General features: G+C 43.0%; 1 protein-coding gene across 22 annotated transcripts in view; it reads right to left on the bottom strand.

Moving 5' to 3' along the window:
- Positions 1 to 22,322, bottom strand: part of LOC111858153 (neurexin-1a-like) — a 103,339-nt gene that overhangs the window by 34,251 nt on the left and 46,766 nt on the right. For 8 of the 22 annotated variants that reach the window (XM_023839640.2, XM_072703666.1, XM_023839644.2 and 5 more), the window contains 12 exons: positions 21,893 to 21,916; positions 19,681 to 19,842; positions 17,845 to 18,283; positions 15,142 to 15,525; positions 12,913 to 13,116; positions 9,349 to 9,375; positions 5,991 to 6,113; positions 5,066 to 5,447; positions 4,785 to 4,975; positions 4,253 to 4,426; positions 3,379 to 3,405; positions 2,528 to 2,647 (listed from right to left, as the gene is read on the bottom strand). In XM_023839640.2, the coding sequence (XP_023695408.1) occupies positions 2,528 to 2,647; positions 3,379 to 3,405; positions 4,253 to 4,426; positions 4,785 to 4,975; positions 5,066 to 5,447; positions 5,991 to 6,113; positions 9,349 to 9,375; positions 12,913 to 13,116; positions 15,142 to 15,525; positions 17,845 to 18,283; positions 19,681 to 19,842; positions 21,893 to 21,916 (2,257 nt within the window). The remainder of the gene's footprint in view (positions 1 to 2,527; positions 2,648 to 3,378; positions 3,406 to 4,252; positions 4,427 to 4,784; positions 4,976 to 5,065; positions 5,448 to 5,990; positions 6,114 to 9,348; positions 9,376 to 12,912; positions 13,117 to 15,141; positions 15,526 to 17,844; positions 18,284 to 19,680; positions 19,843 to 21,892; positions 21,917 to 22,322) is intronic. The other 14 variants (XM_023839649.2, XM_023839661.2, XM_023839651.2 and 11 more) reach the window with 5 other exon arrangements.

Raw genomic sequence — 22,322 nt, 5'->3', positions numbered from 1 at the left:
CCTCATTAGAAAGAGCCCCGCCTCTTATCAAAGGCAGCTTCTTCCCTTATAAGCATCCTGCTGCTCTGCACCTCATTAGAAAGAGCCCCGCCTCTTTTCAAAGGCGGCTTCTTCCCTTATAAGCATTCTGCTGCTCTGCACCTCATTAGAAATTCCAGCAGTCTTTTCACATACTTGATGAAGTCATCCTGTCCTATCTAGGTAAAATCCTCTTTTAATCCTCAACTTCATCCTGCTTCTTCATCCTGCCTTTCATTCTGCCTCTTCATCCTAATTCTTCATCCTCCCCTTCATTGTACCTCTTTATCCTGCCCTTCCTCATGCCCTTCATCCTGCCTCTTCACTCTGCTCTTCATCCTCTCATTCGTCCTGCCCCTTCCTCCTGCCCTTCATCTTGCTCTTTATCCTGCCTCTTCATCCTGCTTCTTTATCCTCCCTTTCATCCTCCAACTCATCCTGCTTCTACATCCTGCCTCTTCTTCACCCCCTTCATCCTACTTCTTTATCCTGATTCTTCATCCTCCCCAGACTTTCAGTCCTGCTGGCAACACATGGCTCTAACAGTGCATCTGCATTCCCATCTGTGCACTCCAGCTTATAAATGCTGTGCTACATGAAATCAACTCTGCCAACAGGGAATCAGTAAACTCTGCAGCAGTAAATCTGCAGTCCTGCAAACCACCACCATTAGGCACCATTAAAGAATTAAAGTCTACCAAGTGTATTTGTGCAATTGTGTAACAAGGTCTGTGACTAAGTGCGCATATTTTATGTGATTACATGATGAGGAACCATACAATCAATATTTATGTGGTATTGATATTTGTGCTGAGAGGGAATGTGATTTGGCTGTAATGACTGCCAACAGACTGCACTGAGCACCAACAGCCTCCAATGCGCCTAACTTTTTATTGCGTGCTATATGGGCTCCTCCTAGTGGGAACATTTGGTAGGTGCACATTTCGAGAATACTGTCTGTTGATACATTCAGCTCTCACTGTAAATATCTAAATTCACTGTCATACTGTACCATTTATTTTTCTGCCATATGTTTTATCTTACGAAAGTTCACATTAAAATTGGTATACAAAGCCTCTGAGGTTGTATACTCCCCAAACAATGTTTATTCAAATATCTGAGGAAGATTTATTGATTCTATCTAAGCATTTGACCTTTATGAACTGGGTATGCCCTCCCTGGGGTGTTATTTACTCCTCCCAGTGATAGCTGTCAGTTCACTTGTGCAAAAGGAAAACACTGATTCAAACTCATTCAATAAAATACCAAAGAGCTTATAACACAGCAAGTTAATAAAATATTACATGTAATTCTGTGATCTTTTGTTGTACTAATGAAAATCTAAGAAAGGAAACAGAATTATCTCCGGAACATCAATTTTAATTTAGTATTTGTCATAAGGGAATATCTTGCAGCATAGAGGCAGCAAAGTAGAGGCAATGAGCAAGTGCTGAAGAAACAATAACAGCAAAATAAAAGTAATAAATAGTGTTGAATAGAAGGCAGTGGGACAGCTTATGAGGAGTCAATACGACAGCAATGATGGAGAAGAAAGGTTGGACTACAAAGAGGTTGCTGATGGAACAGAAAGGTGGAGACCAAGAGGATGATGATGGAACAGAGCGGTGGAGACAAAGATGACAATAATGGAACAGAAATGTGGAGACAAAGAGGACGATGATGGAACAGAGCAGTGAAGACAAAGAGGACGACGATGGAAGAGAAAGGTGATGGCACAGAGAGGTGGAGACACAGGACAATGATGTAACTGAGAGGTGAAGACAAAGACTACGATAATGGAACAGAAAGGTGGAGACAAAGAGGACGATGATGGAACAGAGCAGTGAAGACAAAGAGGACGACGATGGAAGAGAAAGGTGATGGCACAGAGAGGTGGAGACACAGGACAATGATGTAACTGAGAGGTGAAGACAAAGACTACGATAATGGAACAGAAAGGTGGAGACAAAGAGGACGATGATGGAACAGAGCAGTGAAGACAAAGAGGACGACGATGGAAGAGAAAGGTGATGGCACAGAGAGGTGGAGACACAGGACAATGATGTAACTGAGAGGTGAAGACAAAGACTACGATAATGGAACAGAAAGGTGGAGACAAAGAGGACGATGATGGAGCAGAGTAATGGACACAAAGAGGTCAATGATGGCACAGAGAGGTGGAAACAAAGAGGACAATAATGGAATAGAGAGGAGACAGATTCTGGAGACAGAATGGACGATGAAGGAATAGAAAGGTGGAGACAAAGAGGATGATTCACGAGATGGAAGGAAGCCATAAGGAGGCTATCAACATCAAGGCAGCATGCTGGTGTCCATCAATGAATCACATCAACAGTCCAGGCAGATATATTTTCACAATAGGGCCGCCTAGGTTAAAAGTTGCTTTGATCTAGTAGATTCTGCATGTGATTGAGCCAGAGGTTCAAGACATAAGAAAGAGCAAAAGGCTGAGGAAATGGGATTAGTGAAGGGGAAGTCCAGAGCTCACCATCATTGCAGAAGGGTCCCCCGAAGGAGGTCATGCTGCAGTCGCAGCTGAAGCCCTCCCACTGCTGCAGACACACGCCCTGGTTGGAGCAGGAGTCCTCCTGGCAGGTGGTGCTTGGGCCTGGCAGGGAAACACAGGGCAGGTTCACTGATAGCGTCACTCAGCCTGACGACTGTTCCTCAGCCCCAAAGCTGCATACTCTGTGCAGGGAGCTTCCATTTGCTCACCTGCTCTCTGACATCCAAAAGCACACATTGCAAAACGTCCTTCAAGACATGGCAACAGATGAAAAAATAAATCATGGAGGATAAGGGCCCTTTTATAATCGTGCTAATACATAGTCCTACAGATCAGCAAGAGATTAACTTCAATTAAAAGTTAGCACTGAAGTACTAGTCTAGTAGTAGTTTGTTGTTATCTACAAGTTAATACTAATATTTATGACAAAATGTTACCTTAAATGTATTGATTAGCAATGTACTGCTCTACTGGACAACTTCAGTCTATGAATAAATGAACCTCGACTTTTCAACAATAACAATGGGCATTCATTTCATGCAATGGTCAAATACAAAGGCAAGTATTCATGATAAAGAAAAAAAACATGCGTTTAAAACGAGAGATGAGAAGGGAGCATGAGCAGAACACAACCTGTGATGTTCAAATAATTAAAGCAGTAGGGCACAGTGAAGCAGAATTTCAGACTGGCAACCCCAGAGCCAGACAGACAAAACGCCTCTCAATCATTTGCTTTGCTGCACAGGGCTTATCCAATCATTATGCAAACATTGTGATTGACAGGAAAACAGGGAGGGGCTTCAGACTTTGGTGAAACAATCAGGTCTATCTACCTTGCAAGTCAGCTTTCATCAATGCAACTGTTGTAGGCCAACACCAAAGAAAAGCAAAATATATAAAATGTTAGTAAGAGCACTGAAATGGCAGTGGAGGAAACACACAGACAGACAAGTACCGCCACTGAAAAGGAGATAAAAGGGATCACATAAACAAATGAATGGGGTGACAGACAGCTTCCAGAAAGTCAGAGTCACGTGATGTGCATGTAATAATACACGTATGAGAATATACTTGTAAAATATCAACAAAATGGTCAGACACACAAAGCTGCTATTTTCCCATTTTCATATAGTATGGACAGGCCACAGTCCCACATTAAGAATGACAGATAACTATCCAGATAAAATGAAAGCCAGTGGATTTGCACAAGGGGCCAAAAGACAGCTGTGGCATATAATTACATTTTATGTTTTGCTTCCGTAGCAGATGCATTATTCACCTTTTGATTTTATTGGCTTACTGAACTGATTAGTTCAGTAAAATAGCTGTTCTCCCTGCTGATTCCAGAATGAAAGTGTTCCAGCTCCTTAATTAAATGACATATTTTACTCTCTGCTAAGTACCTGCATCACTGAACCGATTTTAACAATGAAGGATGTTTTTTATAAGCACAAATGAAAATTTATTTTGAAGAGGACGATGAAATAACTGTAAATTTACGCTTCATGAAAACAGCATTGATGTTAGCCTGTATTGCCCCTCTAGCTGTCTTCCACTCCCAGAGCCTCACTTCATCAAGGTACTGCTCACTGCACGCCCTCTCTGTTGCCCAAGCCAATGCTCATCCCACACACCTACAGCACACCTGCAATTACCCAAACTGCATCACACAGTACCAAGCACGCTACAGATGGTGGCCCATCTCACCTTCACATCCACGCTCCACCTGCCCCATACTGGTCAGGGCATCTGACAGCAGGTCTGGGAGACGCCCGTTCAGGTCCAGTGAGGCCAGGCAGCCCTGGAACCCCTCCCGTGCATGAACCAGCTTGGGGAGGTCCCTGTACATGTCCTTAGCCACACCCCCTACATACAGGTCACCTGAGGGGTGGGGTAGAGTTACAGCAATATCAATCATCATGGCCCTTTTGCTGTGTTTAAAGACGGATCACACCAATCCCACGTACCATTCAACCACATAACATTCAGTTGCTGGATATCAATCATAGTTTGTATTATAATTCTCAAATCTGAAGGAAAAGTGAATAAGATGAACCCAAGAAAACAAATATTTCAGGACTGAAAAACCCAGATCTAAAAAATAAGATGGCTGCTCTTTAGATGCATTCATGCAACATGGTTCTTTGAATCAGTATGAAAATCACATGACTGACAGCAGTGGTGTAAGGCTACACCTACAATGGACAGGTTCCTTGGAGGGTGTGAAGGCCTATCCTACCTTTCAGATCCAAATTCTTGGCACCTGCAGTGGTTTGGGTGGTGACCTTGGTGTCAATTTTAACTGTGTGAAGGTTGTTGGTGTCCCGGGAGATCATCACATTGTGCCACTGGTTATCATTTAATGGCTTGTTGGAATTGCCTTTGATCAGATTGGCCCCATTGCCAAGGTCACACACATAATGCAGATACCTGCAGGCAAGAGTGCGGCAGCATGTCACATTGGCAGGCTTTTGTACATTAAAACCTTCTCCCAAACTTCTCTTCTCATGTATGACCTACCCCTTGACCAGTTCCACCACAATGAAGTCATTGCCATCACCACTGTTGTAGAGAATAAGCCCATCAGGTGAGGTGGTCTTAAACTGGAAGAAAAGGTGCATGGTGTAATATGCCTGCAGCGTGCTGAGCGTGACGAAGCTGGACCGTGACCGGAAGGTCACAGGGTCAGCAATGATGTTCTTAAAGCCAATCATGGCGTTCAACTCGCAGTAGTCAATGTCTCCATTCTTGCAGAGATCGATGTAGGTCATCCCGTTGAAGGAAAGGCCCTGCAGGTGGCCAATAAAATTGGAAGGCACGGCGGAGACAAAGCGCCGTTCCGTCACAATGCCTGTCTCTACATTGTGGAACTCCAGCTGGGTGTGGTCACCAGCCATCTGACCTGGGGAACAAAGAGTTTAAGGGGCATCATCAGGATCTCCCAATGCTTCTTTATTATCATAAATAATCAATAAAAATAATTTGCACATGCTCTGTAGCTTACATGACTATATTCAACAAATGAGCACAACTTTTGCTGTTGAGTGAGGATACAAATCAGGGCCTTGTGATTTTTTTGTTACTCATCTAGTGGTTACACAGCTACAGTTCCAACTGCACATCAAATATATAATCAACCAACCGCAAACAGCTACACTGGAAGTTGCTTAGATATGCTAATAAAAGTCAGATCAACTGGCCAAAGAATGAAACTCTGCAATTGCATAAAAGATGTTGCATTTGCAGAAGTGGGTAGAATATGGATAAATTGTTAATATGTATCATTTAATTGTTCCCAGTCACTTAAAAATATTAAATTGAATATGATCATTACTTTATACCTTTTGTAATGAGCACAATTTCTATATTATAAGCACTTAAAAAGTAATGTGACCATTGTTTGTGCATGAAGGCAGCTGTTAACCACCCCCTGACAGGTAACCACCTTCAGAGGATGGAGACTCATCCACAGTTAGTTTGAGGCTCCGCCCCCTCCTCATCACACGAACTGTGTGCCAGTCATCATCATTGAGGTTGGAACCAGCGAAGATGGTCTCCGGGCCTTTGCCTGAAAGTCCAGACTGTGATTAGCATAAATTCTAGTACACAGTGGTAAGGGGCAGAAAAAGTGCTCTGCTGAAGGAACGAATGAAGCCAGAAGAGCAAGAAAAAGAGACACTACATCCTGTCTGTTGTCACTGTGACACTTTTTATATGCATTATCAGACAGTGTACATGTGAAATAAATACCTCTATATGCTACGCTATCATTTTGTATAGAGCAGGTCATCATATTTTACCACAAGATGGAGGCATAGAGCCACAAAGAGACTTCTGTTTTGGAAGTGTACTATAACTAACCTTGTCTTTCACAATGCATATTTGCAGCTCATGGGCAAATAAAAATCCCTAATTTCAAAATCAAAACATGGTTCTCACTCTATGCACTGTTACAAGGAATTTATTTTTGTTTGGTAGTACAAAGCACATCAGGCAGGAAATGAGGAACTGAGGTTTCTGCATGGTAACTATGTTCACTTTGACTTGTGACCCTCACTATCTTTCAGATCAATAAATAAATGTGGTGAGCAATGAGGTAAAGGAAGCCTGCACTGAAGATCCACTGGAGAAGAGCTCCACTGGTCACCTCTGAACATGTTGAGGACATCCATTCTGAATCAGAAACCAGTACATTTGCAGATGGCAACTCAGGGAAGAGAGACATTGCAGAAGTTTCATTCATTATAAACGAGCCCAGCCAAATCTAATTCCACGATTCAAAGCTCTGCTCTTTAAAAATATGTAATATAGACATGGGTTCTTGAAAAAAACTGAATATAGCAATATTCTTATTTTAATTATTTTTATTTTGCACATACTTTTGTCCAAAATTACCTACAAGTGAGGCAAATAGTGTATTAAAAACATGTGGCTGTCAAGCAGTCAACTAGGCATAACTGAGGCTACAGTAGGTAAACTTCTGATGAACGCCCACTTACAAGTATAATCAATATTGGAGCAACACTTGAATTTCTAGTGTGCAAAATATACCACATAGTGCAGAACATAGTGCCTAGTAATGTGGATGTTTTTGCCTGCTTTTTAACCTAAATTTTACCCCAATACACTGGTTGCTGATTTATGTTATCCTCATATACACCAGAAAATGCTGCTGTATTTAAATATTATTTAGAAATGGTTGTGAGTAAAAGATTCCATATGCATGTATTTCAACAGCTGTACTGAAGTTTACTGCAAAATTCATTTTTCTTTTTTAGTAGAACTCGCATCACTTAAAAACACTACAGAGGAACGTCCCATCGATTCTGAAGTCCATCATAAACCATCTGTAGTGCTGGCTGAAATTCACACGAGCTTCTACTGTGCTGGAGACTCTGTGGAGCTGAGGGAGAATCCTCTCTGTAATTACTTCCCAAAGTTCCCTACTCGAGAGAGATCCCCCCTGCAGAACTGCTGAAGTTGCTCCAGCATCATTCTCTTTAGGGTAGGAGGGACGTTGGGATAGCCATTAGAGAGACATGGGTTCCAGGCCCCAGCAGCTGCAGACGTCAGTGTTGTATGTTGCTGATGTGCTTACAACCTGACATTAAAGCTCAGGTACCCGGGCACAGTGGCAGGGTGACCAGGGGACAGCCAGAGACATGATGGATGCACCATACCACCACATGCTTCTTTATGTGATGCTGGAGTTCCCCTCATTTCAGAGTGAGCTTTGTGTGTCCTAGGGGTTCACTGGGTAGGCCTCAGTATATTTTTATGATTCCCCTAGTAAGGTTGTTCCCAATACCGACAGAAACCCCCACAAACACTGTTCAAATGGGGCTATTTTTCAGCCTAAATAACTAGGCATCATCTATGCATGCATGGCAGATTAGAATGATTTGCTTCTCTTCTTGACAGTGTCCCACCCACATATCAGTACTAGATGCTTCCTGTATGGAGTCAGCTTTCATTCAATTTGTTTTTAAGTGTAACTTTTCCAGAAGCACACAGAAAGATTAAGTATTCAGTGCCTTCTGTTGTTGGGCAGTGGGTGCATTATACAATACATAAACACACAGATATTGCTAAAGAAGCAAACAATTAACATACATCACACATCCTGACATGCACAACGTTCCTTCATAACATCCCAAACTAATAGTGATGACCATTTACAAACTTACAAACATGTAACATCTCACTGGCTTTCTCTCTCTTCTTCTCAGTTCTCTGCTCTGGCATCTTCCCATCTTCATATTACCTTATTAATAAGCATTGTTGCCTTATAACAATGGCTATATGGACTAGCATGGCTACATGTGATTTGGAACAATATGTGACATATTAAAACTAGGTCCAGCTGTATTATGAGACTATCAAACTACCATTGCTTTGGCAAAAGACATAATTGTGTCTGTGTGTAAACATACAGTTTAACAGAAATACCATCAGTAAATTGTTAATTAGCTAAAATGATGTTTATAAGATAGCTTGTTGCTTACTAGGGAAAAGGTAGCTAGTTTTTCTGAACTCTGTCATCTATAAAATGGTAAATGGTAAATGGACTGCATTTATATAGCGCTTTTTACTACTCTTACGAGTACCAAAGCGCTTTACAGTTATGCCTCACATTCACCATCCACACTCACATTCACACACCGGTGGCGGAGGCTGCCATGCAAGGCGCCAACCAGCTCACCGGGAGCAATTTGGGGTTCAGTGTCTTGCTCAAGGACACTTCAATGAAGTCAGGAGGACCCGGGGCTCGAACCTGCAACCCTCCGGTTGCCGAACGGTAGCACTACCTCCTGCACCACCATTATTGTAAATGATCATTTATGTTTTACTGTTGAAAACTGACTGAAAACAGGTCTGAAGGTCTCCCACCACCATGGCATTCTCTAGTTAAGAAGCAATATAACTCAAACAGAACCTGTGGGTGAGGCTTCTTCTTATTGTGGATTCTCCCATCCCTCTTTATTAGGAACAAACAGAATGTGATGCTGGTGCTTTAAATGCCCATTAAGCAGTTCCCTCTGAATTACCGCCTGATCTCTTTCCACTACTGTTGTATTTAATTTCAGTTTTCTGGAAATGTGCTCCTTCTTCAGAACAAGTAACTTTGATGCACTTGGGATTTGCTACACCTGAAACAATAAAAGGCCTACACACCATCTGTGCAGCGCGTCAAAAAAGGCACATTATAATACCAGCAGAATGTTTGTAGGAGGGAAGGGATATCAGACGGGAGGGGGACAGAGATCACAGCACAGTACAGAAGAAATGGAGGACTCACTTACTGGAGGTACAGTTTATCCTGACACAGTCTAGATGGGGAAGAATAGACAAAATGTAAAATCATCCTTCAAGGTTGCACTGCAGACATCCATTAAAAGAGTTTCCACCCCCTGGGGACTGACGTGCGAGCAGGAAACCCAAACAACCTTCCTGGCAAGATGGCACCTGTTCATTTCCTGTTCCCATCAATGCTAAAGTGTTCCAAATGAGATGATACTCTGTCTCTGTGTCTGCATGAATAGTCATAAGCAATCAAGCCGTTAAAGAAGAAATGATTCTGAAATACTGGCAACCATGAAGAAAGACTCCATACACATTTAGACTGATTAATGTCAAAACATAATGAGGAAAGTTCTCTTCTGCTAATGAATATTCATTGACACCTGGAACTCTTCGTTTAGCAATGATAGGATAAAGAATATCAGGCCTGCCAATTGAGTAACTTTCAGCATAGGCATTATGACACTCCAATTGACTAACAGTCCTCCAATGAGTGTCAGACAGAATTGTGATCCATCTGAATGATGAGAAAAGCTTCTGAGAATCTGAAAACAATTATGTCTAATGTGAGGAAATATAAAGGCCATGTTGGAAATGAGACTTTTACATGTCTGTTTTTCATTTTCTGTTTTTGTCATCTGCCATTTATAACATTACGCAGGCAGCTTCAAGGCTGTGTGTGAAGCCCAGTATGGCTAGTCCAGAGAGATTAGTGTAGGATGCTCAGTGAGATTACTGCATGATAGTGAGATTAGTGCATGATGGTCAGTGAGATTAGTGCACAACGATCAGTGCACAATAGCCAGTGAGATTAGTACATGATGGTCCGTGAGATTAGCGTAGGATGCTCAGTGAGATTAGTGCACAATGTTCAGTGAGATTAGTGCATGATGGTCAGTGAGATTAGTGTATGATGTCCAGGGAGATTAGTGTAGGATGCTCAGTGAGATTAGTGCATGATATCAAGTGAGATTAGTGTAGGATGCTCAGTGAGATTAGAGCATGATATCCAGTGAGATTAATGTAGGATGCTCAATGAGATTAGTGCACGACGTTCAGTGAGATTAGTGAATGATGGTCAGTGAGATTGGTGCAAGATGCTCAGTGAGAATAGTACATGATGATCCGTCAGTGTAGGATGCTCATGTGAGATTAGTGCATGATGGTCAGTGAGATTAGTGCATGATACTGAGATTAGTGCACAATGGTCAGTGAGATTAGTACACGATAATCAGTGCACGATAGTCAGTGAGATTCGTGCACAATGGTCAGTGAGATTTGTGCAAGATGGTCAGTGAGATGAGTGCACAATAGTAAGTGAGATTAGGGCATGATGCTCAGTGAGATGAGTGTATCATGATTTGTTAGATGAGTGCATATTAGTCAGATTTGTGCATGATGCTCACTGAGATTAGTGTACAATAACCAATGAGATGAGTGCAGAATGGTCACTGAGATTTGAGCATGATGCTCAGTGAGATTTGTGCATGATGACCAGTGAGATGAGTGCACCGTAGACAGTGAAATTAGTGGATGATGCTCGGTGAGATTAGTGTACAATGCTTAGCGAGATTATTGCAAGGACAATCAGTGAGATGAGTTCACTATGGTCAATGAAATTACTGTACAATGCTCAGTGAGATTAGTGCACGATGCTCATTCAGATTAGTGCACAAGGGTCAGTGAAATTAGTACATAATGGTCAGCGAGATTAATGCACGGTGCTCAGTGAGATAAGTGTACGAAGCTCATTGAGATTAGAGCATGATGCTCAGTGGAATTAGACAGTGATGACCAGTGTGTGTAGTGAGCTGGGGCTCTAACAACAGCACAGCCCTGAGTGAACCAATAACTAACCCCACCCCCCACTCGCACGTTGTCAACCACAGGGGAAAAGTGGTCGCAAACAGCCAGAGATCAATGCAAGTGTATCCCCACAAGGAATGCCATCCTCTCAAAGGTGCATGAAGTGTGAGTGTGTGTCTGTAGCATGCATGTTCATGTATGCATGAGTCAGTGTGTGTGCATGTCTGTGTGAGGAATCAGGCACTCCCAGTAAGGGCACTGCATGCTCATCTGGCAGTGAGCGATGGGCCGCAGGCTCTGCCCACTGAAGGCTCGCACACCCAGGTCCTTTTCAGTGTCTAGCATGGTGCCGGCACTATCATTCAGTACCTAGCATGATGCTGGCTCAGTCATTCAGTATCTAACATAGTCTTGGCACAGTCATTCGGTACCTAGCATAGTGTTGGCACTGTCATTCAGTACCTAACATGGTGTCAGCACAGTCATTTAGTACCTAACATGGTGTCTGCACAGTCATTCAGTATCTAGCAAAGTCTTGGCACAGTCATTCAGTACCTAGCATAGTGTTGGCACAGTCATTCAGTACCTAACATGGTGTCAGCACAGTCATTTAGTACCTAACATGGTGTCGGCACAGTCATTAAGTACCTAGCGTGCTGTCGGCACAGTCATTCAGTACCTAGCATGGTGTTAACATCGTCATTCAGTACCTAGCATGGTGTTAACATGGTCATTCAGTACCTAGCATGGTGTTAACATGGTCATTCAGTACCTAACATGGTCCCAGCACAGTCATTCAGGACCTAGCATGGTGCTGGCACAGTCATTCAGGACCTAACATGGTGTCAGCACGATTATTCAATACATAACACGGTGCTGGCACAATCATTCAGTACCTAACACAGCGTTGGCACAGTCACAATGTTTTCTTTTATGTTTCAGACACAGGAAAGATTCTTTAAGGTGGCTGTTTCATATCTATTATATGAGGAATATCTGTATTAATTCAGTGCAGTCTGTGGACCCAGGAAGACGTGAGCCAGTCATTTCCTACCCCTCTGACTGTCAGTTACCCTGAGTCAGCTATTCCCTACCCCTCTGACAATCAGTTATCCTGAGCCAGCCATTCCCTACTCTTCTGATTATCAGTTACCCTGAGTCAGCTATTCCCTACCCCTCTGACTATCAGTTATCCTGAGCCAGCCATTCCCTACTCCTCTGATTATCAGTTACCCTGAGCCAGCTATTCCCTACCCCTCTGACTATCAGATACCCTGAGCCAGCTATTCTCTACCCCTTTGACTATCAGTTACCCTGAGCCAGCCATTCCCTACCCCTCTGACTGTCAGTTACCCTGAGTCAGCTATTCCCTACTCCTCTGATTATCAGTTACTCTGAGCCAGCCATTCCCTACCCCTCTGACTGTCAGTTACCCTGAGTCAGCTATTCCCTTCCCCTCTGACTGTCAGTTACCCTGAGTCAGCTATTCCCTTCCCCTCTGACTATCAGATACCCTGAGCCAGCTATTCCCTACTCCTCTGACTATCAGATACCCTGAGCCAGCTATTCCCTAACCCTCTGACTCTGTTACCCTAAGCCAGCCATTCCCTAACCCTCTGACTGTCTGTTAGCCTCTCCACTATCATAATCTACAAATCCAACAGAATTTTTGCCATTGAATGGCAACATGTGTTCACAGTCATATTGTATGCATATAAGGTGGGCTGTAGTGTGCCAGCATGACCATGGGAGGGCGGTACCTAGGTTGACCGTAAGGCGAATGCGGCCAGCATCAAGCTCCAGGCGCAGGGTGTCGGCTGAGTTTCGGGATGTGGTAGCAACCAGTAGGCCGTAGGCCCTCTGTGAGCGAAATCGGAGCGATACATCCTCTGCTTCTGTGTGCATGGCCACCGGCAGCTGGATCTTCATAAACTTACTACCATCGTAGCTCAGAATGGTGGCATCTGGGGGAGGGGGCACATAGGAGATATTGAAATCTCTAGGGATGCTCTGCTAGGCTACACTTAGATATGCCCCCCAAATGCTCAAGTAATGTGGACACACACATATTGTACTCAAACAGATAAAGCATGACTATAATGTCCCATTTGTTTCCCTGCATCTCCACACACAGACAGCCACTCTACACTACTATCATGTGTTAGATGTACTTCCTGCCTCAGTGCTGCTCTGTCATCAACATCCTAACTGTAGCCCCCTGCAGCAGTGCTGCTCTGTCATCCACATCCTAACTGTAACCCCCTGCGGCAGTGCTGCTCTGTCATCCACATCCTAACTGTAACCCCCTGCGGCAGTGCTGCTCTGTCATCCACATCCTAACTGTAACCCCCTGCGGCAGTGCTGCTCTGTCATCCACATCCTAACTGTAACCCCCTGCGGCAGTGCTGCTCTGTCATCCACATCCTAACTGTAACCCCCTGCGGCAGTGCTGCTCTGTCATCCACATCCTAACTTTAGCCACCGGCTGCAGTGCTGCTCTGTCATCCACATCCTAACTGTAGCCCCCTGCAGCAGTGCTGCTCTGTCATCCACATCCTAACTGTAACCCCCTGCGGCAGTGCTGCTCTGTCATCCACATCCTAACTTTAGCCACCGGCTGCAGTGTTGCTCTGTCATCAACATCCTAACTGTAGCCCCCTGCAGCAGTGCTGCTCTGTCATCCACATCCTAACTGTAACCCCCTGCGGCAGTGTTGCTCTGTCATCCACATCCTAACTGTAGCCCCCTGCAGCAGTGCTGCTCTGTCATCCACATCCTAACTGTAACCCCCTGCGGCAGTGCTGCTCTGTTATCCACATCCTAACTTTAGCCACCGGCTGCAGTGTTGCTCTGTCATCAACATCCTAACTGTAGCCCCCTGCAGCAGTGCTGCTCTGTCATCCACATCCTAACTGTAACCCCCTGCGGCAGTGTTGCTCTGTCATCATTCAGTTCTCCCAGGTAGTTAGTTTAATAACTACTGATTCTGATTGGTCAGAGGCTTCACACCTGATTGACAGGTAAAGGAAGGCTGGAAAACCAGCAGTGCTCGGACCTTGAGGACCATGATTTGAATAACCCTGACCTAATCCGTGTCAGGGGGGATACTGTGAGCTACAACAGGGTTTATAAACTACAATTTCAATTAAAAGGACCTGGAGTTAACTTAGCACTGGGTTCTTGCTGTGTGATGAATAGTCAGTTTCCTATAATCATGCATGTGTCTCTAATGTTAATGTGAAACAGCTGGATGAGTCTTTCAGTCAAGGAAACAAACCAGCAAAAGCACAAGAATTGAACTAATTATCTAAGCTTGAGAGCTTTTCAGTTTTAAAGTAGTTTGTAAAAGCTGATGTAGCTCATAGTGTCTCCCCTGACATGGATTAGGTGGTTACTCTACTGAGGTTCTCTAAAGCTTCCTTATGCAATAGCTGTTAATCAGGCTACTGCATAGCTACCACAACCTATGTTGTACATTAGTAACATTTTCCAAGTTTAGTTTTTGTCAAGCTGACAAACAGCGTGATGCAACTGATGACATAGTGTCTCTTAGACACAATGTCAACAACTTGTGAACACAGAATGACAACATAACTGACAAACTGCAGATTCAGAAAGCAGAAGGAACACTCATCTGAGGCTCAGATCATTCTTAGAGAGATTCAGATGATGACTTCATGACACATAACTGGTCTAAAAGCCTTGTATTTCAGAATAATTAGACCTGTTTGGGTCTCTATTAACTCATGCAATGCTCAACACAAGCACTCTTCCTGTTTTCACAAGTTACTGATCCCTCCCACCTAAGTGAACAGTATGGGGCTAAATTCACAGTGTGCCAGCTATGGTTTTGTTACGGACAACTCTGCTACAAAACAGAGTATGGGCACATGTTCAGTCCTAGAGCTCTACAACCCAGGCACACCCCCAATGAGTTCCAGTAGAAGGTACATATAGTGATGCAGGCCTTTGAATACTGTGTCACCCACCTCTTTCACAGGACCGGCCCAGGTAGCCGGTTCCAGAACAGTCACACACGTAGCGGTTCCAGCCCTCACGGCACACCCCGCTGTTCTGGCAAGGGTTGCTGATGCACTGCTTGGGAGGCTCTTTGGTGCAGGATGGCTTGACCCCGGCTGCCCTCTGGGCCTCAGCCAGCCTTCTCACATCCTTGCTCTGGCCATCCACAAACAGATCGCGCACGCAGCCCACGTAGCCATAGTTGAGCAGGGCTGTCCATACCTCCGTGGGAAAGATCAAGCCTTGGCGGTTCTCTGGCAGCCCACCAAGGTAAAGGTGCTCATCAAGGTCCAGTACCTCACTGTCACCTGGTGCCGTGTAGCTGGTGCGCAGCGTGTTGACAGAAATGGTACCTGAGCAGGAGTATGGGAGGGAGGTGCAAAGGGTGAGAAGCAGCTTTGCTGTAGGGCTCCATGTTCAATACAACACCAGAAAGAGTTCAGATGATGCTTCCTATACAAGTTTGTATATGTCTAGATGTACTTCTGTGTGCTTATTTCATTGTTTTTATGTGCATTTTCCTGCAAATGTGCGACTCTCAATTTCTGTACATATTTGAGATACAAATAAAGATTGACACACAGGCATGTGAAAAAGGAAGTTTCAGTTCTATGGTTTTAAATATCATGACATAAAAAAAAATCATCTGGTTCTTACCAGGTTCAAAGAGTATTTATATCTAACCTCAGGTGTAAAACAACACACAACAGATTCCACCATGTCATTATTTATTTATCAAAATGAAGCCAAAATGGAGAAGCCAAGAGTGAAAAACTAAGTACACCCCATGATTCAATAACGTGTAGAACCACCTTTAGCAGCAATAATTTTCTGTATGACTTTATCAGCATCTCACATTGCTGTGAAGAAATTTTAGCCCACTCTTCTTTACAGCGCTGCTTCAGTTCATTGAGGTTTACGGGTATTCGTTTATGCATAGTATTCTTAAGGTCCCGCCACAGCAGTTCAATCAGGTTGAGGTCTGGCCTTTGACTGGGCCACTGCAATACCTTGATTCTTTTCTTTTTCAGCCTTTCTGTTGTAGATTTGCTGGGGTTGTATTTACCTAACTTTAAGACCGACTAAGGTACAGATTTTTTTATTATGTCCCAATATGTTAAACCTTAGAACTGAAAGAGGATGTTCTTTCTTTTTCACATACATGTATTAAGTGGAATTTGATATGTGCTATATTAGATATCTGATACAGCTAGTTTCAGGAACCTAGATCATAGCATATTCGGAACAACTGGACACTCTCACCTAATCTGGTGTTTTAAATGGCATTTTTATATTTTATTTAAGTCTTATGTCTTCAATTCCATGTCTATATTATACTGTCATGTCTTATGTTTTATATATGTCATATATTTATACTACTACTACTACTACTACTACTACTACTAATAATAATAATAATAATAATAATTATTATTATTATTATTACTATCATACTTTTAACACTGTGACTAAGAGAAACTGAATTCCATCTTCCTGAGCTGAGACAAAAATAGGGACACTTTGACTTGACTTTGGTCAGGAATCCTATGAAAGGAAAGCATGACCTTAAGTCCCACTGATGCTTTAGCCTGAACCTTTTCCCCAAGGAGGAACAACATTTCAAAAGGAGCTTGCAAGCACTGCATCCACTGTAAGAAAGCCAGAACCCCCAGTGGAGCATGAGAATTTTGTCAAACGATATATTATCTTTATATTGTCCTATAACCTTAGACACAAGGACACCCATTCCTTCGCTATGGAGGACAACTCCTCCCAGTAGGAGGACAGCTCCTTCCAGCTTGAGGACACCCATTCCTCCTCATTGGAGGACACTTCCTTCCAGTATGAGGACACCCATTCCTTCACTATGAAGGGCTCCTCCTTCCAGTATGAGGACACCACCTTCCAGTATGAGGAAACCCATTTCTCCTCTGTGAAGGACTCCTCCTTCTGATATGAGTAAAAACATGGACAGAAATATAGCCGGGGGTATTTTTAACAGTAATTCAGGTCACATATGAAGAATAAACCTTTGAGCACCAGCAGAAGCAGTGTGGCCCTACAGCAGCGCAATGCTAGAAGCACTGTACACATAACCCTGCACACAACTCTGACCGCAGTCTACAAGCCATGCAACGTATCTTTGAGGCACCCTGTCGATGGGAAACAGAGTGCACATGTCAGTAGTGAAGCGCTCTGACAAAAACAGAAAACAGAAGCATGGCATTGAAGGAGAGAACATGAGAGCGATAAAGAGAAAAGAGAGCAAACAAGACGTATCTGCTGCAGCAACAAATATCCTAATCATTTAATATGATTTAATCATGCTGTTACCATCTGATCATTTAGTCTACAGTGACGGCTAGCAGGTGCCCTTCCTCTGTGTGTGTCTGTGTGTTCGGATATCATGATGGGGAGGTAAAACATCATTGCTGTGCAGCCCAGCCAAGCTCTTTGTCCCGTGGGAGAGACTTGCTCAGGTTTCCATAGTAACAGAGAAGCAGCTGGAGGGGTAAGTGGAAGGAAGGTGTGTTTGTGTGTGTGTGCATGAGTGAGAGATCTGTCTAGCTGAGCTGCATCCCAACACCTGCATGAACATGCAATATTCTCCACAGAGAAACACTCCTTTTAGTATCACTGTGTCTGCAGCAGAGCTGGAAACCAGATCCCACCTGATCTCCCATCTCGCTGAAAGTCCACATGGTACCATTCGCCATCATTGACCTTCTTATTCACGGCCCGGGTCTTCGTGGTGCCAGAGCCCATGTCCAGCAGCAGGTACAGGTGGCCGTCCAGCATTTCGATAGCAAAGAAGTCCACCTTGAGGGCCTGGGGCCCACGGGCCTCTTTGCGGGGCTTGGGGCGGCCGTGGCTAAAGAGCAACAGCCCATTGGGTTCTGTGGTGCGGAAATCGAAGGATATGGAACCGGTCCGACGGGCTGCCCAAGAGCTCAGAGCCACAAAAGACTCTGGTGTCTCGAAAGTCACGGGGTCCAGAGTGGCTACGCTCTCGCACTTGAAGGCTACTGTCCCGTGCACCTTCATTTTGGCATCCCCCTGCTGCGCTAACCGAGAAAGTTCCAGCCTGACGTCGTTGTTCTTGTAGACCACCTAGTTCAAAACAGAGGGCCAAGTGCATGGGTGAAGCATAAGGTTATTTGGTCTAAATGGTTATTAATGCACAAGAGCAAAAGGTAAATATCACTCTCCTAATCCCAAAGTTAGCTGTTTGCAGAATATACACAGACATTATGGTGGCCATCCAAGCAGCACACATAAATTAAATGTCCAAACAGGTACAATTGGATAGGTAGTGGAGGCCTAATGGTTAGAGAAAGTGTGCTTATGATCGTAAGCTTGCTGATTTGAATCCCTGACCAGCAAGGTACCACTGAGGTACAGTTAATGTCCTCCACTAAGAGGTGGAGAGTTCACTATAACATTGTGTCCTGCTTTTCAGTTGAACTGCAGAGAAACTATTGGTAAAAATGTTAAAACTCCATTTTCCAACAAGCGTGTGAATAAATAATGTGATGGTTTTTCCCATTACAAAGTCAACCACTCAGCTCAAGGTGAACTGAGATTGCTTACTCCCGTGATATTTTGATGGGTTGAAATTTGTGTTGTGATGTTGGGGAATTTCTGCTGGATAGAGATAATGAGAATGGCTTGAGATATAATGTCTGTTGTATCTGTGATAGCACACAGACACATAAATACATAGATTTATTTATATATATTAACAAAAGCTGTTGCTGCTAATAAACCTCTTACAACCATGCTATATGATATTACAGGGTTATTCAGCACCTTTCTACACACTCTTATCAAGGAGCATTATGCAGTATTCTGGAATCTGGCCCTTGACTACCAATGCACTTTGTGCTAATAGGAACAGCACTCTACAAGGAAAATAATCGTTATGAAATCACCCATCTATCCTACGCCACTCATCCTGTTCAGAGTTGCGGGGGCAGCAATCTAAACAAACATGCCCAGACCTAACCCTAACCCTAATCCGGCCAGCTTCTCTAGGGAATTCCCAGGTCAGCTGAGAGATGTAATCTCCAGAGTGTCCTGGGTCTGCTCTGGGGTCTCTTCCCAGTTGGATATACCCAAAACATCTTACCCAGATTCCTATCAAAATGAAACCAACTGCTATCAAAACACTATCCAATGTGCTGCTATCAGGCATAGTCTGCTGTGTGAAAAGTAGTGTCCTGTAGAGGTCTTTATATTTCATGATTTGTAGCTTTGTGCAAGAAATGTTACATAATGTTACTTTATAATGGACAAAAACTTAATGTAAATGCCTGGTATCCACTGGGTTCTTCCCACTGTCAAAAGGCTACTAATAACTGCTTTATCTCTGCAAATGGAACCTCACTTCCACACGCAACCTAATTCCAATCCCAAATCAAGGTTTAGGAGGGGGCAACACGCAGGTTGGCACACAGCCAATGGTTCAAGTCCACTGTTTGCAAATGCATAAAAGGCAGTTGTTTTACCTCTTTCAAGCAACCCATGAAGTTGTTGCTCACAGGAGATCCGGGCAGGTCTGCTGTGCTGGGGCTGCCTCCGACATAGAAAAAGTCATCGGAGCCCAGCATAGTGTAGTCCTCCTGTGTGTATCCTGTGGTGGTCAGAATGCCATCGACTGATATCGTGACCTAGACGACATGAGAGCACAGGGAAAGGACACACTATGCTAAGAAGGCTATCTGCTGCACGAGCCTTTTCAGCCACCCACAAGGCCAGCACATTTTATCCACTTTCTTTTTATGTAACTATATTTCAAACCCATTTTCATGTCTCTTATTGTGTTTTCTCTTTTTTTGTTTCATTTGATCTGGTAATGGAATCCTATCCACCAACCCTAGTTGGAGAGTGAAATGAATTGAGTAGTTGACGTATTGCCCAGATTATACTTAGTTATTAGTTACCCCTGTTGCAACTCAAAAGCAACTGAGCAGACACAAAAATGGAGTTAGTAGAATGTGTTTGGAAGTATGTCGGCAGGGTACATTTAACTTTGTTCAGCATGTATTTTTATATGAAAATGAAAAGGAAATTAACACAATAATACAGTGTGATGATGGAAGCACAAAGCTGTTCAGGCCACGGCCATGGCGTAGGTTAGTTTAGGTTAGCGAATAAAGAGCGCAAGAGCACAAACATGCCTTATATGTCATTTTCTTGTGGCATATGTGCATGCAACAAAGAAAAATATAAAAATGATAAAAACAAGAAAAAAAAACTAATATTTCAGTAAATGCACGTCATAAAAGGGTAAAAATTCAAGGAATTTATATGAGTGTAACTTGGAAAAAAGGAGTCACAGTATGGGCAGAGGACTCCAGAATACATGCCACGTGGTGTGAATGACAGCACAACTGGCTGAGCCAATAAGCATCGAGTCAGCCTGGTCATATGAGTGGCTGAGCCAATAAGCATTGAGTAAGCCTGGTCATAGGGCTGGCCTACCCAATGGGCATCATTCCAGCCTTGTCATAGGACTGGCTGAGCTAATGGGCATTAAGCGAGCCAGTCAGGAGAATCCCTCCTGTACATCACTGCAGGATGCAACAGGCAGAAAAGGTGCTCCCTAAAAGGTGAGTGAAACATAAAAGAACAGGAACAGGTCAAATGAGAGAAGAAATCTGACAGATGAATAGAGAAAAACAGGAGTTGGGAAGTGGACAGTGAGCAGGATAGGGTACCAACCTTTCTGTTAATCACATCCGGGTCATTCCTACTATGCCGTGCATTTGCTCTCCACATCAAATATGTCTTAATATATCAATAAAATGCTGCATTTTTTAAATGTAAAAGATGGAAAGTTTGATGTAGTTAGTATTAGTTCATTTTCTTTAATCACAAAATCACAAATATATAGACTTGAAGGTCATTTCAGCATTTTGGTTTGAGTACCTGCTGCCTGTTTTGCCAGCATCCTAGGCCTGATATGCACTAACTTCCACAAAATAAAACTGCCAATGTATTATTAAATGCTTAAGGTGTTTCTTCATTTTTTACATGCCCTAATTAACATTTTGTCTTATGATCATTTAGTAGGTAAGAGAGGCTATCATTTCGTCCTCTGTATAACTGTAATGTCATTTTAAATTGACATTAAATTACATTAAAGCCTCTTAATGTAATGGCTTCTTAATAACAGTTTACTCCATGAAGTAACATTATTTATGATGGGAAAACAACAGCACAAAGATCAGTAACTGCTAGCAATTCAAACAGCTGGTCTGTGGATTTAATTTGTTTCATTCTACTACATTCTACCCTGTCAGGTGAAATTATAGAAAACAAAACAATACTGAAATTCTAAAAATTGTAGATTTTTTTGATAAACTTCTCTGCTTTATGCTGACTCCCTTAAGCAATGGCTGACTGAAGCTTTCAGAGTACCTGCTGTTAGATTACATCCTGTGTGGCAGGTTCCTCCAAACCAAAATGGTGAAGCACCTTACAATTAAACCTGAAATCTATATATTTGTGATTTCATGAAAAAGAAAATATATTTTCCATCCTTTAAAATTGAAGAAATTAACATTTTACGTATATATTAAAACATATCTGATGAGGACTGGAAAAGGTACTGCATAGTCAGAATGACCTTTCTACTGTAAAAGGAAGATAGAAAAGAAAAGGCAAACCCAAACTAAGATACAGAATGATATCTACCGGGCAAAGTAGTTTGTTTACCATAGCGTGTCCAATGCCTGCGTGCTTTGTGGAAAAGGGGAAGAAGGGGAATTAAAAACTGTGAACAGAATAACGGTTGTTACTGAAAAAAGATTTGATGGTCTCAGGTTAGTACATTCTGGAACATCCAAAGGTAACGGTTAGTAAAATGACACATTCCATGAATGACAGGTTAGTTGTTTTTTTTCTAAAGCAGATTAGTAATGCAGAAAGAGGAAAACACAATTTACAGAAAAATAAAAAGCAGGACTAGTGAGAATGCTCTGTATGACAAAGAGCAACAAGCCCCCTGCCACAAGTCATCCCCTAACCTCACGCAATATTTTTATTTACAGGGAATCTGGCTGGCTCTTCCCACTGACTTCAGCATCCTTTTATGGTCAGGTTCCTCTCTATAGTTCCTCTCCATGTCCTATGCTTTGATGTGCTT

The sequence above is a fragment of the Paramormyrops kingsleyae genome, chromosome 20 (assembly GCF_048594095.1).
Source record: "Paramormyrops kingsleyae isolate MSU_618 chromosome 20, PKINGS_0.4, whole genome shotgun sequence".
NCBI classification, from domain to species: Eukaryota; Metazoa; Chordata; class Actinopteri; order Osteoglossiformes; family Mormyridae; genus Paramormyrops; species Paramormyrops kingsleyae.
The sequence above is the reverse complement of the archived record's forward strand: the minus strand, read 5'-3'. Positions and strand labels throughout refer to the sequence as shown.